This window comes from Miniopterus natalensis, chromosome X (genome assembly GCF_054644295.1).
Source record: "Miniopterus natalensis isolate mMinNat1 chromosome X, mMinNat1.hap1, whole genome shotgun sequence".
NCBI lineage: Eukaryota > Metazoa > Chordata > Mammalia > Chiroptera > Miniopteridae > Miniopterus > Miniopterus natalensis.
The window spans coordinates 87,030,253-87,055,944 of record NC_142103.1 but is presented as its reverse complement, the minus strand read 5'-3'; the positions used below and the strand labels follow the sequence as shown (position 1 = coordinate 87,055,944).

At 36.9% G+C, this 25,692-nt stretch overlaps 1 protein-coding gene across 1 annotated transcript in view; it reads right to left on the bottom strand.

Annotated features, from left to right (window-relative positions):
- The window catches only part of DMD (dystrophin), a 1,831,916-nt gene that overhangs the window by 1,470,749 nt on the left and 335,475 nt on the right, over positions 1-25,692 (bottom strand). The window contains exons 3-4 of the mRNA XM_087813416.1: positions 19,555-19,647; positions 18,080-18,157 (exon numbers count right to left, since the gene is read on the bottom strand). Coding sequence (XP_087669542.1) covers positions 18,080-18,157; positions 19,555-19,647 — 171 coding nt within the window. The remainder of the gene's footprint in view (positions 1-18,079; positions 18,158-19,554; positions 19,648-25,692) is intronic.

The following is a 25,692-nucleotide window of genomic DNA, read 5'->3' as shown; positions in this document are numbered from 1 at the left end:
CTGGGTGCATGTATTTATGTATGTGTGTATAATCTCACTTTTGTTCTTTTGAGAAATATTTTATTTCTTTATAGATATGACCACACAAATAGATTATTTTACACAAATGCATGAGTAAGATCTCATACCTGCCTCTCTCCTGTTGCTTTTGAGACAGGTTTTCTTTTCCATTTCGCTTGCTCCATTTCTTCCTCTGGCTTGTTTTATACTGTACCCCAAATGGCACATTATTTAGATTCTATTGACTATTGCTTTTACCAAATGATGGTATCTTTTACTCATTCATTTTAATGGCTGTATAATATCACATAGCTTGGATGTATCAGAGGGTATTCAGCCAGTGTCCTGTTAGTGGACATTCAGCTTGTTTCTAGGGTTGCAAAATTTGTTTATTTTGATTTCCACTTTATTCACTGACTAATGGACACCGAGCATTATCCATCCTCAGATTCTGATGCTCCCATTGCTACAACAGCTATTCCCAGGAATGTATCTGCTAGATCAGTGGGGAGATATGTTTTTCATTTTAGTAGGTATTTCTTCATAAAAAGGATTTTGCATTTAATACTTTAACCAGAAATGTGTAAGAGTAGGCTATTCCCTTACCAGTAATGGGTGTTTCTGCTTTTGCATTTTGCCTGTCTGATGAGTAAAAAGATATTACATTGTTAATTTAATTGATTTCCATGATTCCTAGTACATTCAAAATATCTTTTTGTATGACTGACCATTACAATGTCATTTGTGAATTGTCCATTAATATGCTTTCCTCATATTGTTTTCTTTTCCTTCTTAATTTTAAGAACTTTTTGCAACTAACAGCTAACACTTAGAGTCATTATCATGTGCAAGATATAATCAATTTCATATAGTCCAACATAATAGGATTTTTGCATTTATACTCAAAAGTGAGAGTGTCTTATACATTTAATATTTCATTTTGTGTTTATTGACTGCTGGCAGTAAGGTTATTCTGACATCACAAAAGGAATTGCAGAGTTTTATCTTTTTAAACTATAGGAATTATTTATTCTTTAAAGATTAGGTTAAATTCATATGTGAAGAATCCTGGTATATTTTTCAATGGTAGATCTCTAATAGCTTACCAATGTTTTCTGAAGTAATTACTCTAGTTTAATTTTCTGCTGTTCTTATGTCAATTTTAGTAATTTGCACTGTAGTAGGAAATTATCCATGTCCTGGATTTTTTCAAAATAAATCTTACATAATTGCTTATAGTAGTTTGTTAGTTTCTTCTCTATCTGTGGTTACACATCCTTTCTCATTACTAACCTTCTGAATTTTCCATTTTCTTCAGTTTTCTTTTGTTTTCATTAAAAGAGGTTTCTCTTTTGTTGATGTATTCAAAGAGCCAGCTTTTGAATGTATTCAGCTTATGTTTTTTATTTTTCTATTTTGAATCCAATGTTCATTATTGTTTTTTAATAATGTCTTAAGATACAGACTTAATTCTTTTATTTCTATCTTTTAAAAAAGTCAAGGCTATGAAGTTCTCTCTGAACACAGCTTTCAGTCTATCCACATCATCATCACACTAAAAGTATGAGATACTTAGTAGTTTATGTACATTTTACAAGAGGGACGCAGAATCTCAAAGATACACGAAGCTTCCACAAGATTTAAAAGCAGGTCTAGACATGAGGGACAATCCCTTAATTAAATCTAGAGAATTCTTCTTGAAGTGCCTTAATAAGCTCTCTCTAAATTAACAAATATTGCACATCACTATAAGAAATAACAATAATTAATAATCACTAAGACTCAAAGCGGTGGGGGGGGGGGGGACGACAGTATTCTGTCATGCCTGAAGGGGATTGTTCATGGTCTTTACATTACTATTGAATGCCTCTTATTGACAGTCTGGCCCATTTTGATTCTAAATTCTCATATGCGTAGAGTTGCTATAATGCCATATATGTATGTATTTAAATATATCTTTATTGATTTCAGAGAGAGGAAGGGACAGGAAGAGAGAGAGAGAGAAACATCAATGGTGAGAGAGTCATTGACCGGCTGCCTCCTGCATGCCCCCTGCTGGGGATCGAGCCCACAACCCGGGCCTGTGCCCTGACCGGGAGTCGAACCCCGATCTCCTGGATCACATGTCGATGCTCAACTGCTGAGCCACGCCGGCCAGGCTAATGCCATATTTCTTACCATATAGCTATGTGTGTTATATATTTTAAAATCATCACTAGCTCCCCTTAAATAATCATCACTCTGCTGCACAATGTCTTCTCTCTTTTCTTTTACATATTTTTTTCTAATACATGTTCTGAAATTCTATCTTTCAAGGATTCTCGGCCTAATTTCTTAATAACTGTGAAAAGAGAAAACAAGAACTAGAATATGTTAATACCCATGTTAAATGAATAATGATGTCTGTCTAGTAAGCAAATCAAAAGACATTTATATGACATATATGTTAATAAATCAACTCAGGGTGAGAGAAAGTGTGTGTGTGTGTATCAGCGTTGTGACAAGCACTAGATAGCAGGAAATTCAATAGTGAGGTCATTAAGGACAGCCAAAGTTATGCTGTCCTGTTTTGCAGAATGAAAGCATCTGATACCAAATGAATAGGTGTGAAAATTGATGTTGTATGTGAAAATTAAATAGCTGCACTGAATTTTTGCAGAAACAAGTTCACCTACACATGAAGATTGGTTTTAGGAGTTCCTACAAACAGACCTAAGACTTGACTCATGAAGTAATGTTAGATTCTGCCTCAGAGTTTTGTATTATTACCTGTGGAAGATGCTTTATTGAAACGTAATTTGGGAAGATAGAAAATTCTCACCATTTGCCTTGACATAATGGAAACGTACTGTGGCTCCAGCAAAATATTTCAGTGTGAACTGAGGAGAACATCCCTTTAGTCAGGATGAGCAGGATGCAAACATGCACCTAGGAAACCTAATGAACTGCTTTTTGGATTAGTCTATTGTTATTGATTTTAATAGGTGTGAGGACACAATTTGAATACAATTCTGTTTCCACCCTAGTACTTAGACTGAAATATCTGATTTTGTACAAAAATACATATTTAGTAATTTATGATTAATATATAAGTATTTCAGAGAGCACTGTTACTTCCTGGTGCTCTGCCTCCTAAATGAGCTTTCTAACTGCTGGACTATAAAGAGCAATTAATTCTCTTCCATTGCTTATTCAAGCGAACAATGTTTGTTTTAGCCCTGTTTTTGTTTTGTTTTGTTTTGCAGAGAGAGAATTCTCTTTTTATTGAGGTAAAATTAACATATCCTTCAAATCTCTGTACGAGACAACTTTAAGTATACAGGGTGTCCCCAAAACTGTATACACACTCTAAGAGCTGAAAGCTCAATTTTGAAAATGAAATATATTTTAATAAACACTGCCTTTATAATTATTCAAAGTGTGTGTATACAGTTTTGGGGACACCCTATATATTACGTAGGGGTTGACACAAATGTATATGCTTTTATAACATTCATTCAAGTCTAGATAGAGCATTTCTAACATGCCAGAAAATTCTCTAGTTCCCCATAAAAAAACTATTCTTTCTTTCCCAGCAGTTTTCCTTCCTTCCTTCTTCCTTCCTTCCTTCCTTCCTTCCTTCCTTCCTTCCTTCCTTCCTTCCTTCCTTCCTTCCTCCCTCCCTCCCTCCCTCCCTCCCTCCCTCCCTCCCTCCCTCCTTCTCTCTCTTTCTTTCTTTATCTTTTTCAATGACAGCTAGTCTTCAGTTGGTTATTCAGGTAGATTGTTCTACGTTTTTGTTGTAATTCCAGTTTGGTCCTGGGAGGACGTGAGTGTAACATCCACCTACTCCGCTGCCATCTCAGGTCTCCACATTGGCTGTTCTAAGTTGGATGTTGTAGAAAGTTATAGCTCATTCAATAGAGAACCATCATCTTTCTAATAAATGGTATTTGCTACTTGTTTCTTTTTAGACAACCACTGAGAATGACATTCCAGAGCTACAGGTGCTAATGAAAACACATCCTATATCATTCGGCCAACTAGTAGTAGGTCAGGGCTAGAAGGTTCCTCACATTTGTTTCAAAGGATGTGGCTCTTTGGGATCACGTCAGAATCCAAGATGTATCCTAAGGAGGAGTCACTTTTGTCCCTTTTTTTCTTTTTTTTTTTAATATATCTTTATTGATTTCAGAGAGAGGAAAGGAGAGGGAGAGAGAGAGAAACATCAATGATGAGAGAGTCATCGATCGGCTGCCTCCTGCACGCCCCCTGCTGGGGATCGAGCCCGCAACCCGGGCCTGTGCCCTGAGTGGGAATCGAACCATGATCTCCTAGATCCTAGGCCGACGCTCAACCGCTGAGCCACACCCGGCCGGGCCACTTTTGTTCCTTAATACGTAGAATGTAATCTGAGAATTTTTTAAATTAGGGAAGGTGTAGGGATAATGGTAAGCCAGCTTTTTACTTATCGGTCTTGGCGTGTGAGTTTAAATAAATGAAAAGTGATACTAACTAAATCTTATATAACTTCATGCAGAAAGCCAAGATTATGAGAGGAACCATAAATATCATCTTCGAAAGTTTGTGTGCATTTCCATAAGTAGAATCTTAAACAACAACAGGGAAATAACTTGCATTGGAACTTATTATATAAAGATCTGGACTGATACTCAGACCTCATGCACATACTTCCACCTTCTATTTATTTGCTTCTTTCATACCCATACATTTCTTTCTCAGAAATGGCATCTAACTGGGAATTTCTTTCCAACATTCTAGACAAATAGGATTTTCTTTTTAAAAGTAAGTATGTTTTATAGAACATCTGCCATCATGTAGTCAAGCTAAAGAGGTTTCTCCATATTGAAGAAAAACTCCTCAAGTATTTATATAATCCTCCCAAATATAATGCATTTAAAAGACCAGAAATGCAGGAAAAGCAAAGTAGTTTCAATGCCCTGCAGCAGGTGCTTTTATAACTATGTTTAAGATTTAAATAAAATTTTAAGACTTATGGGCATAAATCATAGCTTTCTTTCATTGAGAGATGCATGTATTGAATCTTTTATTATTAAATGATGAATAGTTCAGTATATACAAGTAAAGGGTGGGCTGCACTGGCCGTTGTGAACTGGCTCTCCACTCACACATTTTCTTTATGCCCTCTCAGATCTCCATATTCCAAAGATTACTTTTTATTTTATGCAAATATAGACATTCACACTGGGAAATACCTTTAAAAAGCACATTTTGACCTAGAATACATTAAAAAAAAACTTAGTTCTGGATACTCACTATGGAGATATTATCCTTACCTGCAGTGATTAAGCTTTACATATTTAGTCATTCGTTAAATATTTTTCACCATCCACCATGATATATACCACATATTAAGTGTTGAGGACATAGACTAAGAAAATGGACTGTTTTATCCAATTGTTTGAACTAATGAAATAAGTTAAATTTTCTTTATATTTTAAATGTGTTTATGATCACAATCATACATCACAAGATGATTCTTTTTACTAGAACTGTGTTTTTACTTATACACTGCCTCTTTGACAATAAAGGTTTGAAGCAGTTAATTTAAAAATCCATAACGGTAAAAAATATATAAACATTAAAGGGGTGAAAGAAAATTAAACCAGATATATCAAAATATAAGTTTTAATGCAGTACTCCTATTAAACATAAAATGCAGAACTAAACTTTTTGACAAAGTGGCTCTTATAACTAAACTAAGCAAAATTTCTTATGTGGAATATTATATACTAGAGGGCATCATTTGAGAGAATGGACACTGCCCTCAATAATAATTCCACAACATAAAATAACATAAAGGATGTATACCTTTTCAATATAATATTACTTAACTTGAATTTTTATGAATATACTTTTTTAATATAAGCATATTTATAAATATCCTATACCTAGCAATATAGAAAGCCAACTTAATGACTACAAGAACCCTATACAGCCACAGCTTTCTAACCTTGAGCTATGTATACTGATTTTAAGAACAAGAAAGTTGGCAATAGCAACAACAACAAATTTTAGGTTACACGACTTACATTCATGATAATAAGAAAAATATTTAAATTATAATGCAGCTTGTAGCCATATTATTATCCGAAAAGATCTCCATGTGTACAAATTATAGGTTAATGGGTACCTCAATTTTAAGTTGAGTATACAAAAAAAACCATACTATTTTCCCTTGAAGCAAGAAATGTGCTGGGGGCCGCAAAAGATAAACAATCACCTTATAAAATGATTTTAAGTGAGAACTAGCTTCATTTTAAGAGTAATAATTTCATATCACATCTAATATGAATTTAAAGATTACAAGATATGCCTTTGTATATGTTTATATTCCATAGAAGAATATTTTGAAGTAAGTACACTTAGTACTTATTTCTATTAGTACATTTCACAGGTGGCGAAGTGGAGCCAAAGCCATGGAATCATTTGACAAATATTCTGCAGTTGGTGAGTGACAGGGTTAAAAGGATACACCGCTTTTGGATCCTTGGAGTTAATATATATAAGGTACAGACATTACAGGCCCATTCCACGGGCTGAAAATTTAGAGTAAGAAATAATACTTGTCTAACATAAATTAACTTAAATTTTAGACTTTATATTCAAACACTGGATTTTATGAGTAATATACGGAAACAGTTTATGTTCGGTCAAAGATGTTATGTTCTGACATACTCCAAAATATATATTATATAGCGATTTAAGTTTCTGAATACTTAAAGGACACATAAAGTACCAGTTTTAAAGAACACTGTAGAATCCTCTTTATCTAAGATCATATGCTGGGAAGAGTGAACACTATATCATTTTGCAGATCAGTGACATTTGACAGCCATTCAATCTCATTCAGTGACAATTTCCAGTGATGAGATTAAGTGAATATTTGAACATAGCTGACATTTGAATTTGCACCCTAGGCTTTTTAAATACTCACTTTGGAGTTGGGGTTTAATAATGTATAACAATGATCTTATTTGCTTGCCGCGATCTCACATTATACATTGAAATTACTTAGTAAAAAAAATCGCCACTTTGTCATAGACAATTGATGAGAGTGTTGTAGTGAACATAATTATGAGATCTACAACTATGTCTGCTAATATTCAATCAGTAAAGTCCTGGCGTATGCCCAGGCTGTATTTCAACACTCAGCAGTGGTGGAGTCTATTCCATGCCTTCGAAACGAGATTGAGTTCCAGCGGTGGACATACAATAGAGTATAAAGATATACACCTGAAGCTCATATAATGTTATTGTTAACCAATCTCACCCCAACAAATTTAATTTTAAAAAGACATTGAGATTCATAAAGTATAAACATGGAAATCTTGGGATGGAAGAAGAGAAGCCAAACTGGGCTGAGCCCATGAGCAGAAAACAGGTAACACAGTGCACACGGAGGGCAGTTTAAAACACCACAGACAGTTCAATTTCCCTACCAGATTCTTAATGGCTAAGTTCCTTTACCAGTGGAAAAAAACCATTATTCAACTATACATAAGATGATTAAAAATGAAAATCTTCTGATAGAGGAAACTCACTGTCTAGAACTTAGTTGGGGGGGGGGATCTATCAATAAACAGGTTTAAATGACCCAGTAAATGTTTCTTTTCATTTGAGAGAAGATGGGCCTCAACGCCCCGTAAAACTGAATTCAGAATGCCTGGTGAAAGACCACCCACAAACACGAGTGGCGGAGGGTAAGGGACGAGAGAATGGCAATGTGAGAGATGCTTTCAGATTTTCTGCGATTTGCTCTGCAAACTTCAACCAGTCACAAATAAATGAGAGCTGCGGGTGCTCCTGGAGCCCAGGCAGGCCGCCCCAAGACACCCCACAATGGTGGACTGACTATTAAAGTCCCTTCAGAAACTGCCCATGCAAGAATAAAAACCCTGGCCTCTCTGTCCCCGCAAGGAGACACATCTCCCGTGTGACAGGTGCCCTCCCTGACTCTGAGGGCTGAGAGGCCACCTTATTACAAGTGAAAAAAACCCGGGGTGGGAAGCGTATGCAGACAAGGCCTGCACCTCACTGCTCAAGCCCAAACGCTTAGATCCCTCACCCAGTACCCAAACCTGGCTTAGGTTCCTTTCTAATGAGCACTGATTTTCTCTGTCCTGCCAATTTCTCACAAACTTCTTGTTTTGTGTGTTGGTGTTGTTAGTGGTCTAAAAAGCACAAAAATGTGAAAGGTGCCTGGTTTGACGGTTTCTTTGAGCCTCACTTTAGGATCTGAGCATCATCTTGTGATTGTCACATGCACACATACTAAATTGGTTTATCTCCTGATAATCTAGTCTTGTGTCTATTTTATGATCTTGGTATTAGTACAGCCGTACGTAAAACTAAAGAAGGATCGAGGGGCATTCTCCCGCTCCTCGACAATACAATTTATCTTGACCTGGCGCGTGGACAAGCAAAACCATCGGTGCAGCCATCCATCCATCCCACAGACTTCTGTACTATCTTTTGTTTGCTTCTTGAAATCGCAGCCAACTTTATTACAAATGAGCTTTGCTCCCAGCAAGTATTGTAATAAAGGTATCGCAGCACTCAAAAGTACTCTCTTCTCAAGAAGTGGTTTTCAAAAATAAATTCTTGATAGCAGGGATAACTTCATGCTAAAGCACCACCACAGAGAATGCAAATCAGAACAGAAACGTGGTGTCAGCATTACAGAGCTGAGCCCGGAATGGCATTTGGGTAAGGCTGGCAAGTCAGAAGTCAGGACTGAGACGAAAGGGAGACTGAGGCCCAGAGTCAAATTAGGTTGCTCGCTGAGAACCGGGGAATGTGGAGGAGACCCTAGGAGGGAAGGAGCGGTCAGAATGAACTTGATCTAAGGAGATTTTGAAACTACTGCAAAGTATCCTTTCAAGAGATAGCTTCTGAGACCCCTTTAACAGCAGGGAGAGCTGATCTTTTCCAGTAATGTTAAAAATTAGGTTTGTGGACAGGTTTGTAGAATTGGGAGGCTCCTCATGGTTTTCTGTTAGCATTGATGAATTTCTTAAAGGTTTGCATGAACTTACCACTGCTTCCACTGTACTCAGAAGCCTTTCTGGAAGGTTTATTTTGTTATGTTTTATGATTTCTTAAGTTGTCTTGGTTACTGATTGAGGTACTCTATATTCCATTGCATTAATTCTTGTAGTTTATTATTTTAAGTAGAGTATAATCCAATTTAATTGATTTTTTATAACCAACATATAGTTCAGTATAGTTGCCCTTTTTGGTTTCTCTTTCTCTTGTGCTTATGTTTAATATTTTCTTTCTGTGTTTAAATTGCCTATACTTGCTTTTCTTCTCTTTCTCCTGATTAAATTTATAAGAGATTAGTCTGTGTTATTACAAATAACTAGCTCTTAAATTTATCTAGTGTCTCTTCTTTCTAACTCATTTATTTCTTCATTTATCTTTTATTTCCTACTTTCCTCAGAGCATTTGTTTCTTTTTGTAACATTTATGGTTCAAAGCTTGAATTAATTTACCTTTTTTAAAAATGAAGATAAAAGCAAAGACAAAACTTGAACCTCTGGGAAAACCTGGGCCATTTCTCATGGGTTTTCTCATGGAACGGTTTTTCCTACACAAATTTGGACTCTTGCTTTCCTGTTCAGTACATTCAAAATTAATCAAATTGAATTTTAAAGAGTGTTATTGACTTCTACTGTTATATTAATATTATCAAAGAGTGCACACTTTAAAAGTTCTTCGTTTAGTATATTTGATCGCATTTTTGTTGCATCCTAATATTGTATCCATTTTTATTTGTGCATATGGCAGGAACATTTTTTATGTAGTTGTTTTCTCCTATGCCTTTAGTAAATCTGTACAGCAGGGCAGAAATTAGCCTGTCTTTGTTTCCTGGCTCTGGTGTCTCCCAGAAACATGGGAAGGAATGTAATGTCACCTGGCTCCAAAATTAGCCAGAAACCACTTCCACTCCCTGCCAACAGGAAGCAGTGGTGTGGTCTCAAACGCGAATGGCTCCCTGGTATACCCAGCCACGCTAGGGCCCTCGGTGCAGATATTTCCAAGTCCCCATTTGACCAGAAAATAGAGATACCTGGACTACTAGTTACTCTGTTTGCCCCCTCCCAGGTTCTTCACCCCTTCTTTGTATGAGATCACCCGCCTTGCATGGGGTGACCCCATCTCCCGGGATCTCTTACCCTCTAGCTTCTGGTTGAGTTCATTGGCAGAACGTAGATGAATAGATGCAGGCTAAGGTGTCAGTCTTCTCCCAACTCCCCCAGCAGGCCATGATTTGAGGGTAACTTTCCTTTTTAGATGCCTACGGTTGCAGTTGTTATCCAGTGGCCCCCCTCGCAAGGTTAGAGAGCATCCGTTTAAGACAGCAGCTCTCCTTCCCCTGGTCTCTTTAGGTTTAGCAGTAGTAAAGGCTATGAGCTCATGCTAGTCCCTGGGGGCTTCACCATTCACGGTGAATTCTTTTAATGCTGCCCACATTTTTGTAGATATTCTTTTCATTACGGTCTCTTTAACTTTGCCTTTACATAAGCCATCTATTTCACACCAGGACTGTTAATGATACACTTGGCTTCAGGAGATAGACTGGGCCTTGGATGGTGACTACATTAGTGGATACTTCAGTAGACTGAAGATGAAGGACTTTTTCCCAGCCTGAGAGGTACCACTTAGGTCCACTGATTTATGGCCATTCCCTAAGGATAGAGAATAGCATTCCCACGAATGACAAAGACAGAATTTTCTGAATACCTGTTTGAGAGCTCAGATTTGGATTTGGTTCACTTAAATTAAATTATAAACTATCGCTTTTCTTGTCAATCCAACTTTATGGGCGAGGAGGTTTATACGTAATGCACACCTATTTTATAGAATCATCTATTCTTTGGGGTGTCCATAATTAGAAAATTGCTCTTAAATCTACAGTTTATGCTATGCACATTCCCAATTTTCTTTTTTGCTATTAAATATGTTGTTATCTGACAGTAGTGAATTAAAGGCTCTGAATAAAAATATATTTCCATCAGATTTTTTTCTTGTGGTTTTAGTAATATTTGTATTACGCAGTAAGTTGTATTATGTTTTAATTATTGATTATCACTTTCTTGGATAAAAATGGTATGCTTTTTAAATACTTTTCTTATAAGTTTTTCTTTCTTATTAATACCTGTATATCTGATTTTTAAATAAAATTTTTATTACCCATTTAATTTATAATAAGCCTTTTACTTTGAGTCATTGTCATTTCATTCAGAACTAAGTTGAAACCCTAATCATGGTGCCTCATGCTTTTGCCCTTCTCAGCCCCACCCTGCTACCTCTCTGATCCCCTTCTCTACTATATTTCTTTCTACACTCAGTCCTACCCACGTACTGAGTCCTACTTCCAAGTGGTTTTTTCTTCTCAAGTTCTTTCTACCCCTCTCCCTGGATCATTTTTCTATAGTTAATCCCATGGCTGATTCCCTCACGTCCTTCTAGTCTCTGCGCATGTGATACCTTAAGTAAAATGTATTCCCACACCTCCTATTCTATTTTTTCTTCATTCCCCTAGCTAACACTACATACATTGTATATATTTAATGTCCCCTGGTACGTGACTGTAAACTCCATGACATAAAGGGTTGTGTTTGTTCTGATCACTGACTGCAGTGTTTCCACCACCCAGACTATAACCTGACACATAGTATCCACTCAGTAAATAATGTGCTGAACTTAAATGCACTAACATTGTTCTGTTTAATGCATGGTACTCAGAATCTCCAATCAATGCCTCCTATGGTTCATCCAAATTTGAGAATTGGTGATTTTTAAAAGAAAATTTCAAATAGTCCCATCTACTCTTTATTTACTATGCTGATTTATTCATATGCTGCCCAGGCTCCTTTACCCATCCAATAGAGAACACCCATGCCCATCTTTAGGAAAAAAGTCCTGCTCTTGAACATTGTTTTGATTTAACTGCGTATTTATTCTTTACGGTAATATTCAGGGACTAATAAACAGGCCCCTTTGAATATTTTCCATTTCTTTTGTACTTTCTTTATTATAAAATAATGGAGAAGAAGAAAATGAGACATTTACCTTTGAACAGCTGTATTCTGGGTCTTTGGACCTGGAGCTAATTCAGGTAAAGGTTATTTCTCTCTGGGTTTTGGTTTCCACTTGAAGGTGTTTCACTTGAGATTCTATCCCTTAACGGAGAACTCGGGTTTATGCTTTCCCATTAAGCCCCTGGCTCAAATGGGAGCTCTGTGGAAATCGCTCTCGAAGGGCTCCTTCTCAAACTTAACGCCTCATTGGGGGGCCTTTGCCTGCTAAAATAACGGAAGGTTCTCCAGGTTTTCTATTTTCGGTAAGAAATATGGCTTTCTGAGAAAAGACCCATAAGTTGCATTAATCACGCTCTAATTTTATATATTTGCTCATCACATTTCATTAAACAACTTCATGTGAAAATAGAGGGTCTATGGTCAGACTGTTAAATCAGCCACCATTTGGCATTTGAGAGGCTGTAAGGTCAGGTTTGGCTTTCTGAAACTTTAAAAAAAAATAAATTATCTTTATTGTTGTATTATAGATGTCCCCCCATTGACCCCTTCTACCCCGCTCCTGCCCCCCCACCCCAGGCTCTCACCACACTATTCTCTGTGTCCATGGGTTATGCACATATGCATATAAGTTCTTTGGTTAATCTCTCCTCACCCACTCCCCCACCCCTGCCTTCTCTCTGAGGTTCCTCAGTCTGTTCCATGCTCTTTGTCTCTGGATTTATTTTGTTCATCAGTTTATTTTGTCCTTTAGATTCCACATATGAGTAAGATCATGTGATACTTGTACATACAGAAAAGTGTACCTGAGTGTAGAGCTTGATAAATTTTGTCAAAACAAATATCCCATTAACAACCACCAGGTCAAAACATGGAATATTTTCAATACTTCAGAAGGCTTACTTGTGCATTTTATTGCTTCATTTCTTCCAAAATGTAACCACCCTTCTGACTTTTAACCCATGGAACAATTTTGCCTGTTTTGAAATTTAATTAAAAGAAATCCTAGTGTGTAAACTTCTATATCTCACTTATTTTGCTCAAATCTCTTTCAGGAGATTGATATGTCTTGTGTATTATGTATAGCTATCATTTGTTCATTTTCATTGCTTTATAATGTCCTATCATGCAAATATACCATAGTCATTTCCAGTTTGGGCTATTTACAAATTAAGCTGCTATGAATATTCTCATACATATAAAGATAGATAGATGATAGATAGATGATAGATAGATAGATGATAGATAGATAGATGATAGATGATAGATAGATAGATAGATAGATAGATAGATAGATAGATAGATAGAGATAGACTTGACAAACATAGAAATGTATTTCTGTTAGTTATATGACTGAGAATGAAGTTGTTGGGTTATAAGAATTACACACTTTCACATTTAGCATATAATGCCAAACTATTTTCAATGGTTGTCTGAATTACATTTCTGCCAGTTAGTTGTGAGTGTTCAAGTGATCCTATATCCTAACCCGTGGAATTATTAGTCTTTCTAATTTCAGCCTTTTTTTTTTTTTTTTTTTTTTTTTTTTAGTTAATATTGGTATCTTATTGCAGTTTTAATTTAAATTTCCCCAATTATTTCTGAGGTTGAACACTTTTTTATATTATTCTTGAACTTTCGAATATCCCCTTTTGTTAAGTTCCTGTTCAAGTTTTTTTGCCCATTTTATTCTACAGGATTTTTTTTCTCATCCTGTGAAACTTAAAATTAAAAAAAAAAAAAAAAAACCTATAGGGAAAAATCACAGGAGAAACATGAAATACTCAATGTGGTTAAGGTACCGATTCTTCCTAAATTGATCTACAGAGTTAACTCAATGTTGATCATATTCCAAACAGGATTTATGTGACAATTTTAAATGATTGTAAAATTAATATAGAAATACAAAGGGTCAATATAACCAAGAAAATATGTAACAAGAAAAAAGTGGGAGAACCTAGTCCACCAGATACCACAATATATTATAAAACTGCAGTAATCCACATAGCATAATATTTGAGCATGTATAGACATACAGAACAATGGAAGTGAGTTGAAGTCCAGAAATAGAACAACACATGTATCGACAAATATTTATGACACACCTAGTATTGGAGAGCAATGGGAATGCAACATTCTTTTTAAACAATGATGTTCTGTCAATTAGATGCCAAATGAAAAAACAGAACCTGAATATTAACGCATTCCTCACACCAAATTCAATTATCAATTCCAGGTGAAATACAGACCCAAATTCAAAGGGTGAAACAATGAAGTTTATATAGATAGCAACAAAATAGAATACCATAATGATTTGGGGCAGGCAAATATTTCTTAAGCAGGACACAAAGAATATCATGCTAAGCAAAATAAGTCAGTCAGAAAAGGGTAAGAACCATATGATTTCAGTCACATGTGGGATATAAAACTGAAAGCAACAAATGAACGAACAAGAAAAACAAACTAAAATTCATAGGCACAGGCAACAGGATGGAAGTTACCAGAGAGAAGGGGAGGGGTAGGAAAAGGTAAAGGGGGTCAAATATTTGGTGATGAAAGATGATTTGCCTTTGGGTGGTGGGCACTCAAGGTAATATACAAATCATGTATCATAGAAACGTACACTTGAAACCTATATAATCTTATTAACCAATGTCACCCCAATAAATTTAATTTTAAAAAGTTTTTAATGAGCTACATCAAAATGAACTTCTCTTTATCAAAAAGACACCTCTGGCCCGGCTGGCATGGCTCAGTGGTTGCGCATCGACCTAGGATCCAGGAGATCGCGGTTCGATTCCCGGTCAGGGCACAGGCCCGGGTTGCGGGCTCCATCCCCAGTCGGGGGCGTGCGGGAGGCAGCTGATCAATGACGCTCTCATCATTGATGTTTCTCTCTCTCTCTCTCTCTCTCTCTCTCTCTCTCTCTCTCTCCCTCTCCCTTCTTCTCTCTGAAATCAATAAAGATATATTTAAAAAAAAAAAAGACACCTCTGAGTAAGACTGTAATTCACATAGATAGCAATACATGAAACAAATAATTCATACCTAGAACACAGAAACAACTCATAATTTTGATGAAGTTCAAGTTAAATTTTTTCTTTTTGAATCATACCATTGGTTTTACATCTAAGAAATATTTGGTTATCCCTAAGTCATAGAGATTTTCTTTTATGGTTTCTGTGTTTTGTTGCCAGGATTTCTTTGGGTCTTATACTGAAAATGAAATTAATAATTAAAACATATATAGGAAACCTACAAATTCATAATCAATAATCAGTATATGAAAAAAGATGCTTATTAAACAATCTATGGCTACATTAATTCACTATTTCATAGATCTAACAGCCTATTTTTTTAAATATGTTTTTTATTGATTTCAAAGAGACGAAGGGAGAGGGAGAGAGATAGAAACATCAATAATGAGAGTCATTGATCGGCTGCCTCCTGCACGACCCCAACTGGAGATCGAGCCTGCAGCCTGGGCATGTGCCCTGCTGGGAATCGAACCTCGATCTCCTAGTTCATGGGTCGATGCTCAGTAACGAGCCACGCCAGCCAGGCTAACAGCCTACTTTTTAATGTGACATTTTCTTGGTGAGATCACTATCAAGAAATAGTGAGATCACTATTAGATTGAATCGAATAATTCTTTGAATTTTCTACTGTTTCCTTTGATTATATATTTTGTAAAGATATATGGGAAATTGATCTAAAAAGACCTTTGAGTATAAATTCCCACTATCTTTAAACAATTTTCTTAATTTACATGAAATTGATCTTTCAAAAGGTTCTATTGGACTAACAATGAGGCAAACATTCTATAGACTATTGTATTCTGTCTGTGGAAAGTTAAAAAATATAGTTAATCACTTTACAGAATAATTAAAATGTATATTTCTATAATTTTCATAGGTTAACCATGACAATTAACTCAATTCAGAAAATCAACCAAATGCCGCACAGCCTTTACTTCCATTTCCCATATGATGTTCTCTCTGTACTGTATAAACTGAACAACATTTGGGAGAGTATACATCATTAAAAATCTATCACTATAAAAATCCTAGAGGAAAACATAGGCAGAAAAATCTCAGACATCTCTCATAGCAATATGTTTGCTGATACATCTCCTAGGGCAAGAGAAACGAAGGAGATAAAAACCAAATGGGACTGCATCAAAATAAAAAGCTTCTGCACAGCTAAAGAAACCACCAATAAAACGAAAAGGGAGCCCACTGTATGGGAGAACATATTTGCCAATGACACATCTGATAAACGGTTAATATCCAAAATATATAAGGAATTTATACAACTTAACAAAAGGAAGACAAACAACCCAATTAAAAAATGGGCAAAGGACCTAAATAGATACTTCTCCAAAGAGGACATACAGATGGCCAAGAGACATATGAAGAAATGCTCAACGTTGCTAATCATCAGAGATGCAAATTAAAACCACAATGAGGTATCACCTCACCCCTGTCAGAATGGCTCCATCAACAAGTCAACAAAGGACAGGTGCTGGCGAGGGTGTGGAGAAAGGGGACCCTGGTGCACTGCTGGTGGGGATGCAGACTGGGGCAGCCACTGTGGAAAACAGTGTGGAGGTTCTTCAAAAAATTAAAAATGGAACTGCTATTTGACCCAGTGATCCCACTTCTAGGAATATATCCTAAGAAACCCGAAACACCAATCACAAAGAATTTATGCCCCCCTATGTTCATAGCAACACAATTTACAATAGCTAAGACCTGGAAACAGCCCAAGTGCCCATCAGTAGATGAGTGGGTAAAAAGCTGCGGGACATTCACACCATGGAATACTATGCAGCTGTAAAGAAGAAGGATCTCGTACCCTTTGGCACAGCATGAGGGAACTAGAAAGTTTTATGCTAAGTGAAATAAGCCAGTCAGAGATAGACAAGTACCACATGATCTCACTTATATGTGGACTGTAATAAACAAAATAAACTGATGAACAAAATAGATCCAGAGACATAGAAGCATGGAACAGACTGAGGGATCTCAGGGGGAAGGGGAAGGGGGCAGGTGGTGAGGAGAGATTAATCAGGGAACTTATATGTTTATAAGCATAACCCATGGACACAGACACTGGTCTGGGGAAGGCCTGGGGGTGGGGTGGATGTGGAGTGGAGGGGATCAATGGGGGTAAGAAGGGAACATCTGTAATATTTTTAACCATAAAGATAAAGAAACAAAAAAAGTATCGCTGATTACGGTTATTTTATGACTATATGATCAATTTATTTGGATTTATCCTTGAAAGAGAGCTATAATGTAATTAAGGAAGCTACCCAAAGTGCCTTATAAATGGTCGATTAGAAAGGTTGTAGGACGTTAATAAGAAAGGAGACTGCTCCCAATGCCATGACAGAAGGGAGCAATCTCAAAGTCACTCTGAAGAAACAAAACCCCTTTCATCTCCACACTTATTTAGGTATGACTCCTTATAGTACCACACATATACTTATATCCAAACTAAACCAAACATAGGAATACAAACAAATTTACAGTTCTTCCCAAGAGTTGAAAGTAATTTTTCTGCATAACGTTCATACTCGGATGTGGAGTTTAATAAGTGTTGGCTGAATTCAAACAAACTTTATCATCATGATGTTTGAACACACTTTATACATAGAAAATCATATTCAGCCTAGGAAGAGCCATCTGTTGCACAGAGCAGTGCTAAAAGGAACTTATTTTGCCCACCATATACAAGTGCACCGAGTAAAATCGGAAACCCCAAGGAGTTGCCTGGGGGGCCTGGGTCCCGCCTGCCCCTGCCCTCTGTGGCTGCGCGGATTCACTTCCCCAGTTACACCAGCCACAAGCAGAAGCACATGAACTAGAACCCGGGACCTTCATAATAACTGCTTTGCTTCATCAGAGAGCTTGAGCTGCTTTCTCTGAATTTGGGGCCCAAGCCCTCACTCAGATACTAAGCCTGCTGTCTCACGGTATCCAGCCTCTGTCCAGGTCTCCACTTACATTATTTTTCTGCAAGACCCTCAGCGCCTTGTTGACATTGTTCAGGGCATGAACTCTGGTGGAGCCTTTTTCTTTCGGCTGAAAACAAAACGAAACAGTGTTACTACCCAGACGAGAGACCACGATCTACTAGAAATGGAACAATTTATACATGCCATGTCTAACTTTGACTGTTTTGAATAAAACACAGGCTGTGAGGTATTAATATAATGAATTTCAGTGTTGGGAGCTAATTGTACTTGTCATAGGACTTTCTTCAGCATGAATCAACCATTCCTCAAGAAAAGTGATAGCATTTGTTTTTCTTCACCTGAGGATATTTTTTCCATTGCTTTTCAGAGAGTGGAAGGCGAGGGGAGGAGAGAGAGAGAGAGAGAGAAACATCGATTTGAGAGAGACAGATTGATTGGTTGCCTCCTGCACACGAGGATCAAGCCTGCAACCAAGGTACATGCCCTTGGCCGGAATCGAACCCGGGACCATTTAGTCTGCAGGCCAGTGCTCTAACCACTGTGCCAAACTAGCTAGGGCCACAAAAGATATTTTGTTTACAATCTCTCCTTCATTTTACAGCCCATTTGGGGATTACTGCATGACCAGCAATAGAAACATCAGCAGGCATAACAACATTTGCTAGTAAAATAGATAAGTGGGTTAATTTCGACACTTCTTAAGAAAGTTTAAAAGAGATTTGGGCAGAGCTAAATTGTTTAATGCGACATAAGGTTAAAGAAAACCATTTCTGTGACTATCATCTTAGTTCTCTTAGTCACTAAAGCTTAAACTTCGATCATCTTTGGTTTTCTAACCCTCACTCTCAATCCCAAAAGTCCTATTTTGTCTAGTAATTTTTAAACTAACATTTGCATAGTTTGTTACAATATATGGATTAACTAATTTATTCAGTTGTGGAGTTTTAGAAATTGTACCGTTACGATGCCTGCCATATTTACTCCTAAAATGAGATCTGCCCACTTAATGAACTTTTAAGTGCCGAGTATAGTATTTTTAACCAGAGGCACAATGTTTTACAGCAGATCTCTAGAACTTATTTGTTTCTCATGAGTGAAACTTTATACCTGTTGAACAGCAAACTCCCCATTTTCCATATCTCGTGTTAAATGTTCATATCACAATAAAAATTAAATTAAACTTAAAAGGTCATATGTTTAAAAGCCTTGTAAAAATACATTCAATAACAAAGATACCAAACATTAAAAGGGAATATCTATTAATTGACATAAATTATGTGACTGAAAATTCTCACTTTCTCATCTTCTGTATGATAGGCTATGCGAAAATGAAAATAATATTGTGAGACTGTTTTATTTAGAAGTAGGTCCTGTATTGCTAGTTAATTCAGTAATTGGCAAATTAGTGAATTTTACTAGATCTCATAAAATTATGCTGAGTTTGTCTGTGGTATGAGATTCTCCTAAGGCTAACGTGAACTTTCTTATAAATAAGTCACGTACCAGTTTTTGATCTGTCAGGCCTTCGAGAAGGTCTAGGAGGCGTTTCCCATCCTGCAGGTCACTGAAGAGGTTCTCTATGTGCTGCTTCCCAAACTGAAATATGAAATACACCCAATTAAGCAAAACACGCTTCCAGTGATCCATTTTCACGATTATGTCCATGAAAATTTTAAGCTATGTTTAAGAATATTTAATATATCTAATTCTTAATCTGCCAAGGGTGATAGATGAAAAGAGAACCTCCAAGTGATAAACAAAAAACAATATACCATCATTACACCAAATCTATTAAAATTTTTTTTAATAACAAGAGTTGAAGAGCTGTAGCTTAAATGATCTAATTAACTCAACTTTTTCAATCCTGATTCTATGAAGGAGGGGAAAAAATGTTTAAAATATCAGGCAGCTGGGCTTTGGGGGGGGGAGAAAGAAATATACAAAGAAACAAAGACCCCACATACAATGCCCTGTGTAGGTGCATAAAATGTAACCGTTTTACATACTTGGAAATATAATACTTAATCATAGAGGGCTTGACCCATAAAACAAGCTTTGTCTGTATATGCATTTTACATGCTGCCTCAGAATGACCCATTCTCACATTGGACAGCTCAAATTTCAAAAAGATCTGATTTAAATTGAGTTGAAATAGGCTGGTGAAAGTTTTTTTTATCTTTTTTTTTTTTTTTCCCAGTTCTTTACTGGGGAATTACACTGAGGAAAAATAATAGACACTAATGACACCTAACATTTTTGGAGTAACTGCTCGTGAGAAACACTCCACTAAATGAGTGGATCTTATAATCTTTGTGACATTTCTATGAGGTTAGCATTAATCTACTCGTCCTACAGGTGAAACAAAGAGGTTCAACGTGTGGCCCTTTGTCACAAAACCAAAAGTTAGTTAGAGCCAAAATTTTGGCCCAGATCTGTCTAACTCCTGGGGTCCTTGTTCTTTCTATTTTATCTTGCTGCTTCCTTGGCCATCTGTCCTTCTATTTGATTATCTAATATTTTATTTCTTCTGCTGTGCCTCCAAATATTTTCTTTTTCTGGTTTAAAGCCTACATGAAATCATTCCCAACTATTTCATCACCCATGTTATCTAGAAAGCCCTAATTTATCAGTGACGGATATTTATGGAGCACCAATAAACCTGGAGCACACGCTAGTAAATCAGACAGACATGACCCCGGCCCTTATGGAACTTCGAGTCCAGCAGGGAAAACAAATAATCCTAAAAGGTAATATTACACAGAAGCAGTAAAAGGGACCCAGGAGCACATAACTGTGGGAGCTCCCATAGTCTGGGGATCAAGAAATACATTCCACAAATGTCAGGTGATGGGTCTAACATTAGCCTTTGGGTGACTGGGCTCTTCTTATCCACTCCTTTGATCACATACAAACATTGAATTTCACACAGGTCAAGAAAATCAACAAGAGCCCTAGTTCCCATGCAAAAGACATCCTTGAAGCTTCCCAGATTGAAGACATAGGACTGAGGCTATCCCTACAGCCAGGCAGCCATGACAGTGACAAGTTGGGTCCATGCCTCGGTGTTTCACTTAATAATACTGACCCCTGCGAAAGTCCACCAGCCCCTCTATGCCCAGCTTTGGGAATCAAGCTACATATGTGCTTCAGTAAAGATAACTACAAGTTATTCTTTTGAAAGCCTAGTCAAATAGTTCTGCTTAAAGCTCCATGGCAAAAAGAAACTGCTAACACGCTTGACTTTTTTAAACAGAACCTTTACTACATATAATGTACAAGTAAATCTTAAAACAACAGTGTAATTTTCATGAAACTTTAATGAAATATTTTTACTAATAAGTAACGAAAATGAATGTGCGCCTTATAATAATTCTGTCAAGAACTTCATATATAACCTGGAATAACTTGGCATTTGGGAAATAATATTAAGGTTTTATTTTCAAATTAGTTGAAGTGCTACAATGCCTTGAAAATGTTGTTTTGTTTTTTTCAGGAGCAAAATTTTACAGATGCATTTGAGCAGTGAGTGGTTTCTAAATTTATTGACAAAAAGAATATTGCACACTGAAATGTGTCAAGTTTTGAAGAAAATAAAATATAGGTAGCTGACAGAGATACTTGCTCTTATTAAAAATATATCACTAGATGATTGATAGATAGATGATAGATAGATGATAGATAGATAGATGATAGATAGATAGATGATAGATAGATAGATGATAGATAGATAGATAGATAGATAGATAGATAGATAGATAGATAGATAGATAGATAGATGATAGATAGATAATAAAATCTGTCAAGCCAGAAAGGATGTGGGTGGCAAAATGTTCATTCAAGAAGAAAAACAGAGACAGGGAAGGAGATAAATCTTGGGGTATAAAATAAAGCATAACCCTCTAGCATCCAAGACATGAGGACTAGAAGGCTTCTGCTTTGGGGCAAGGAGTCTAGACAAAGGTCAGCAAGGCAAACAGGATCTTGCTTTGATCCGAACTTATATGCACAGACCAGGGCATTTTTATACTTCTCTCTTTTAAACTGGAACCAAACAAAATAGAGAGGAAGTGAAGGATTGTAGGCCAGTCAGAGGTCTCCAGACACACCTGGTTGGGGCACCTAAAAAGCAGTGAGGTGACAGAGAAAAAGATAGTTCCTGGTATCATAGGTAACTTTCAAGACTCACAGAATCAATGATATATTAAAGTATCACAACTGAAATCCAATTTCTATTTGTTATATCCACCACATTCTCAAATACAGTGCTTCTCAGGATGAGATTGAATGAACTTACCCCGGAGTCTGGCAAGATAAATTATACAGTGACTACAGGTTCAAAATTTCTAGGAGAGCATATGTTTTATGTTAAGAATTCGTGGAGATTTTGCCTTCTCCTCTTAATGCATGTTTGTTTTAACTTAAAAGGAATTTCAAGCACTTTTGAATAAAATCTCCCCTCCTGTGGTCTAATTGAAATTAAAGCGATGCTCAATGACCTGTACAAAATTTAGCCTGTAGCTTCATGGGCCTGCAGGTGCTCGGTTGTCTTCTTCCTATAGGATGAATATCCCTGGGAAAGCAAACATCTCATTTCCCTTGGATGCTTTTCATTTCTTTTCCTAGATTCAATGCCTCATTCCACAGAATTGTGGCAAAAGGAGCACACATTTCAGAGGCGGAAACAGCTGACTTTTGAACTCAAGTCTCCTTTTCATTGCCCTGCGCTGTCTCGGGCAAGTGACTTAGCCTTTCTGAGGCACAATTTACTCTTAGGTAAAATGGGGATTGAAATAATACCACTTCTGAGCACTGCTCTGAGGCTTAAATGAAACACTGTAGGTTTGTTGCACAGACTTGGCAAATAGTAGGCTCTCAGTAAATACAGGATGGTTTTTATGTTTTATTCTTCTATTATCCCTTGCCTTCTCTTTAGCCAAAATCCAGCTGTAAATACAATTATGGTGCATTGTTGAATCTGCTAGAAAGTGCAGAACTCACATACAATGTGTTCTGTTTTCTCATAATTTGGTAGCCCTGCGAGAGTGAAAGCCAAGGAGGGGAGATGGCCTTCCATATTCAATCACTAGTACTGAAAATGGGGATGGCACAGGAGAGAAGCGCAGAAGCTTCCAGTGCTTTTTCTGTTTTCTTATTTTTTTTATTATTTTTAATTAAGTCTACTTTTGTTTTCCTCCCTTTCATCTTCTACATCTACCATCTCTTTTTGTTGCAAGTGACATTTTATGTCATGAAAACAGTAATACTTCCTTACGATTCCCTCTCTTTAAGGGCTTTCTTTTCAAGTGCATGAAAATTATTTTGTAAAACGTACAGAACATTAAACCCTCTTTGGGCCATATTACCCTCTTGCTCTCTGTCTTCAATCCTTTGCATGACAAATATTTTCTTTAAAAAGCGAACTTTTGATAATACTCAGCAGTTTTTTGCACTCACTGACACACTGTTTCTTCCTTGCTAACCCAAATAACAGGATGAAAGGACCATAAAATGAGACAAGAATCCTTCCAGATCACTGCCAGTATGATATAAAGCAATATAGAATTTTTTATATCTTTATACAGACAATGCTCAAAAACTCTCAGACAGGTTGATTGGTAAGTGGCATAAACAAAGTGAAAAAAACCAAAGTGAAAAAATTGAGAAGGGGACAGAAATGCATTTGTGAAACTATTGAGACAGCTCCTTAGTCTTCAGAGTTATGTCAATCTTTTAACCTGAAAATATAGAGGGATCAATACAATGTTCCAATAGAAGGTAAAGAACACAGGGATAATTTAGCATAGCCTTCTGGTTACAGAAAGGTCAGGCTCTGGACATATCTGTTGCTCAGAAAGTCAAATTACAAATCTTTAAATACTAGAAATACCAAAAAGCACTGGTGTTTCAAAACTTATTGGTGAAAACTGCTGATCAACTCCCATAAAAATAATGCAACCCATTGTAATAGAAATAGGCAGGTTTTATAGATGATTTCTTTAAGCATGGGTTGTAAAAAGTATTCTATAAGAGAATTTTATTGAGGTATAATATACACACAGGAAAGTACAGATATCTTAAGTGTTAGCTCAATGAATTTTTACAAACTGAACACGTTCATGTTATCCATACCAGACAGGGAAACACAGCATGACTAGCGTCCTAGGAGCTTCCTCATACCCCCTGGTGTGCCCCCCCCGTCCAAAGATGACTATTATACTGACTTTTCATACGACAGACTAGTTTTGCCTTGAGAGGAATCTCTAAAGAACAGAAGAATAATGCTGTATTAGTATTTCACTTTAGGAAATTGGTGACTGAAAGACATCAGGTTTGAGCAGAGATAATTTGAGGGTGGGGGAGTTGCACTGATAAAATACATTTTACAAAGCCAAGGGAAGTGGTATAGTACAGTACATAAGAATATTTTCTCTGTGCCCAGCATGAATTGGTTCAAATCCCAGCTCTGCCATATTTCAGCTGTGTAACATTGAGCAAGTAACTTGACCTCTTTGTGCCTTATCTTTTTCATTTACAAAACGAAGATCTGCTATTACCTAACTTATGGTGATGGTAAGATTTAAAGACACTTAGAACAGCACTATGTTTAAGATGCATTCAATGAATGTTAGCTATCATGAATTTATTCCAAATTTTTAATTCAAATAATCCATGTTTTCCACAGTTCTCCTTGTAACTCTTGCCCCAGAAAAACAGAGGGATCAACGCCAAAGTGCTGGCATGGGAATTAAATGGCTTAATAAATATAAGGTGTCCAGCAATGGTACCTGGCATAGAAAATGCTCCATAAACCCTAATTATATTCTCTCCTTCCTCCTTCCTGTTAAGTACCATCACCTGGAGGTGGAGAGAACTCTCTCCTTTGAGGGTCCCAGGGTCCTAGCAGGACTTGGGTTATTTGAAGAGAGTTTATCAGGCACAGTTTATAAATATGAGGGCAGGATAAAGAAATCACCAGAACTGGTAATTGAGAAGTTCTATTATCATTCCTAGACTCATAGGAATGAAGAGAAAGAGAGTGGTTACTGGTCCCTGAACAAAGAAAGAGCTAAGAGGGTCAACAGATAAGTTTTGATATTTGGGGGATGAATGCAGTGAAAACACACTCTGGTCTTTCTTTCCTCCCTCCCTCAGATAGCCTGTAAATGCTCCCATTAGCCAAACCCAACTGGAAGCCCAAGGGCAAGGAAGTCTCCTGATGTCATCCACAGAGGCCAGCCTCTCCAGCCTCTCAGGGAAGAGAAAGGCGGGAGTGGACCCGGAGGGATAAACCAAAGCATTCAACACCCTAGCTAGGGAAACAAACTCCCTGGGATCCAAGGGATCAATGTCAGGGATGCCTGTGTCAGGAAATAAAGGAAGGCCCGAGTGTTCTTTCCCAACCTATATTATTTCTACCTCTGGTAATGTCATTTCAAAGAACCAAATGGATAATTGGGACACTTTCTCTTCTATAATAGGATATCAAAGTACTAGAATATTCCGTAGGCTTTAACAGATAAAAATTAACATATATTATTCTTTATTCCTTAGCATCAAATACTTTTAGAGACTTTTATATACCAGAGATGGAACTAAATCCAAGCTACAAAGACAATCAAGAAAAATCCAAGTTATCCCTTG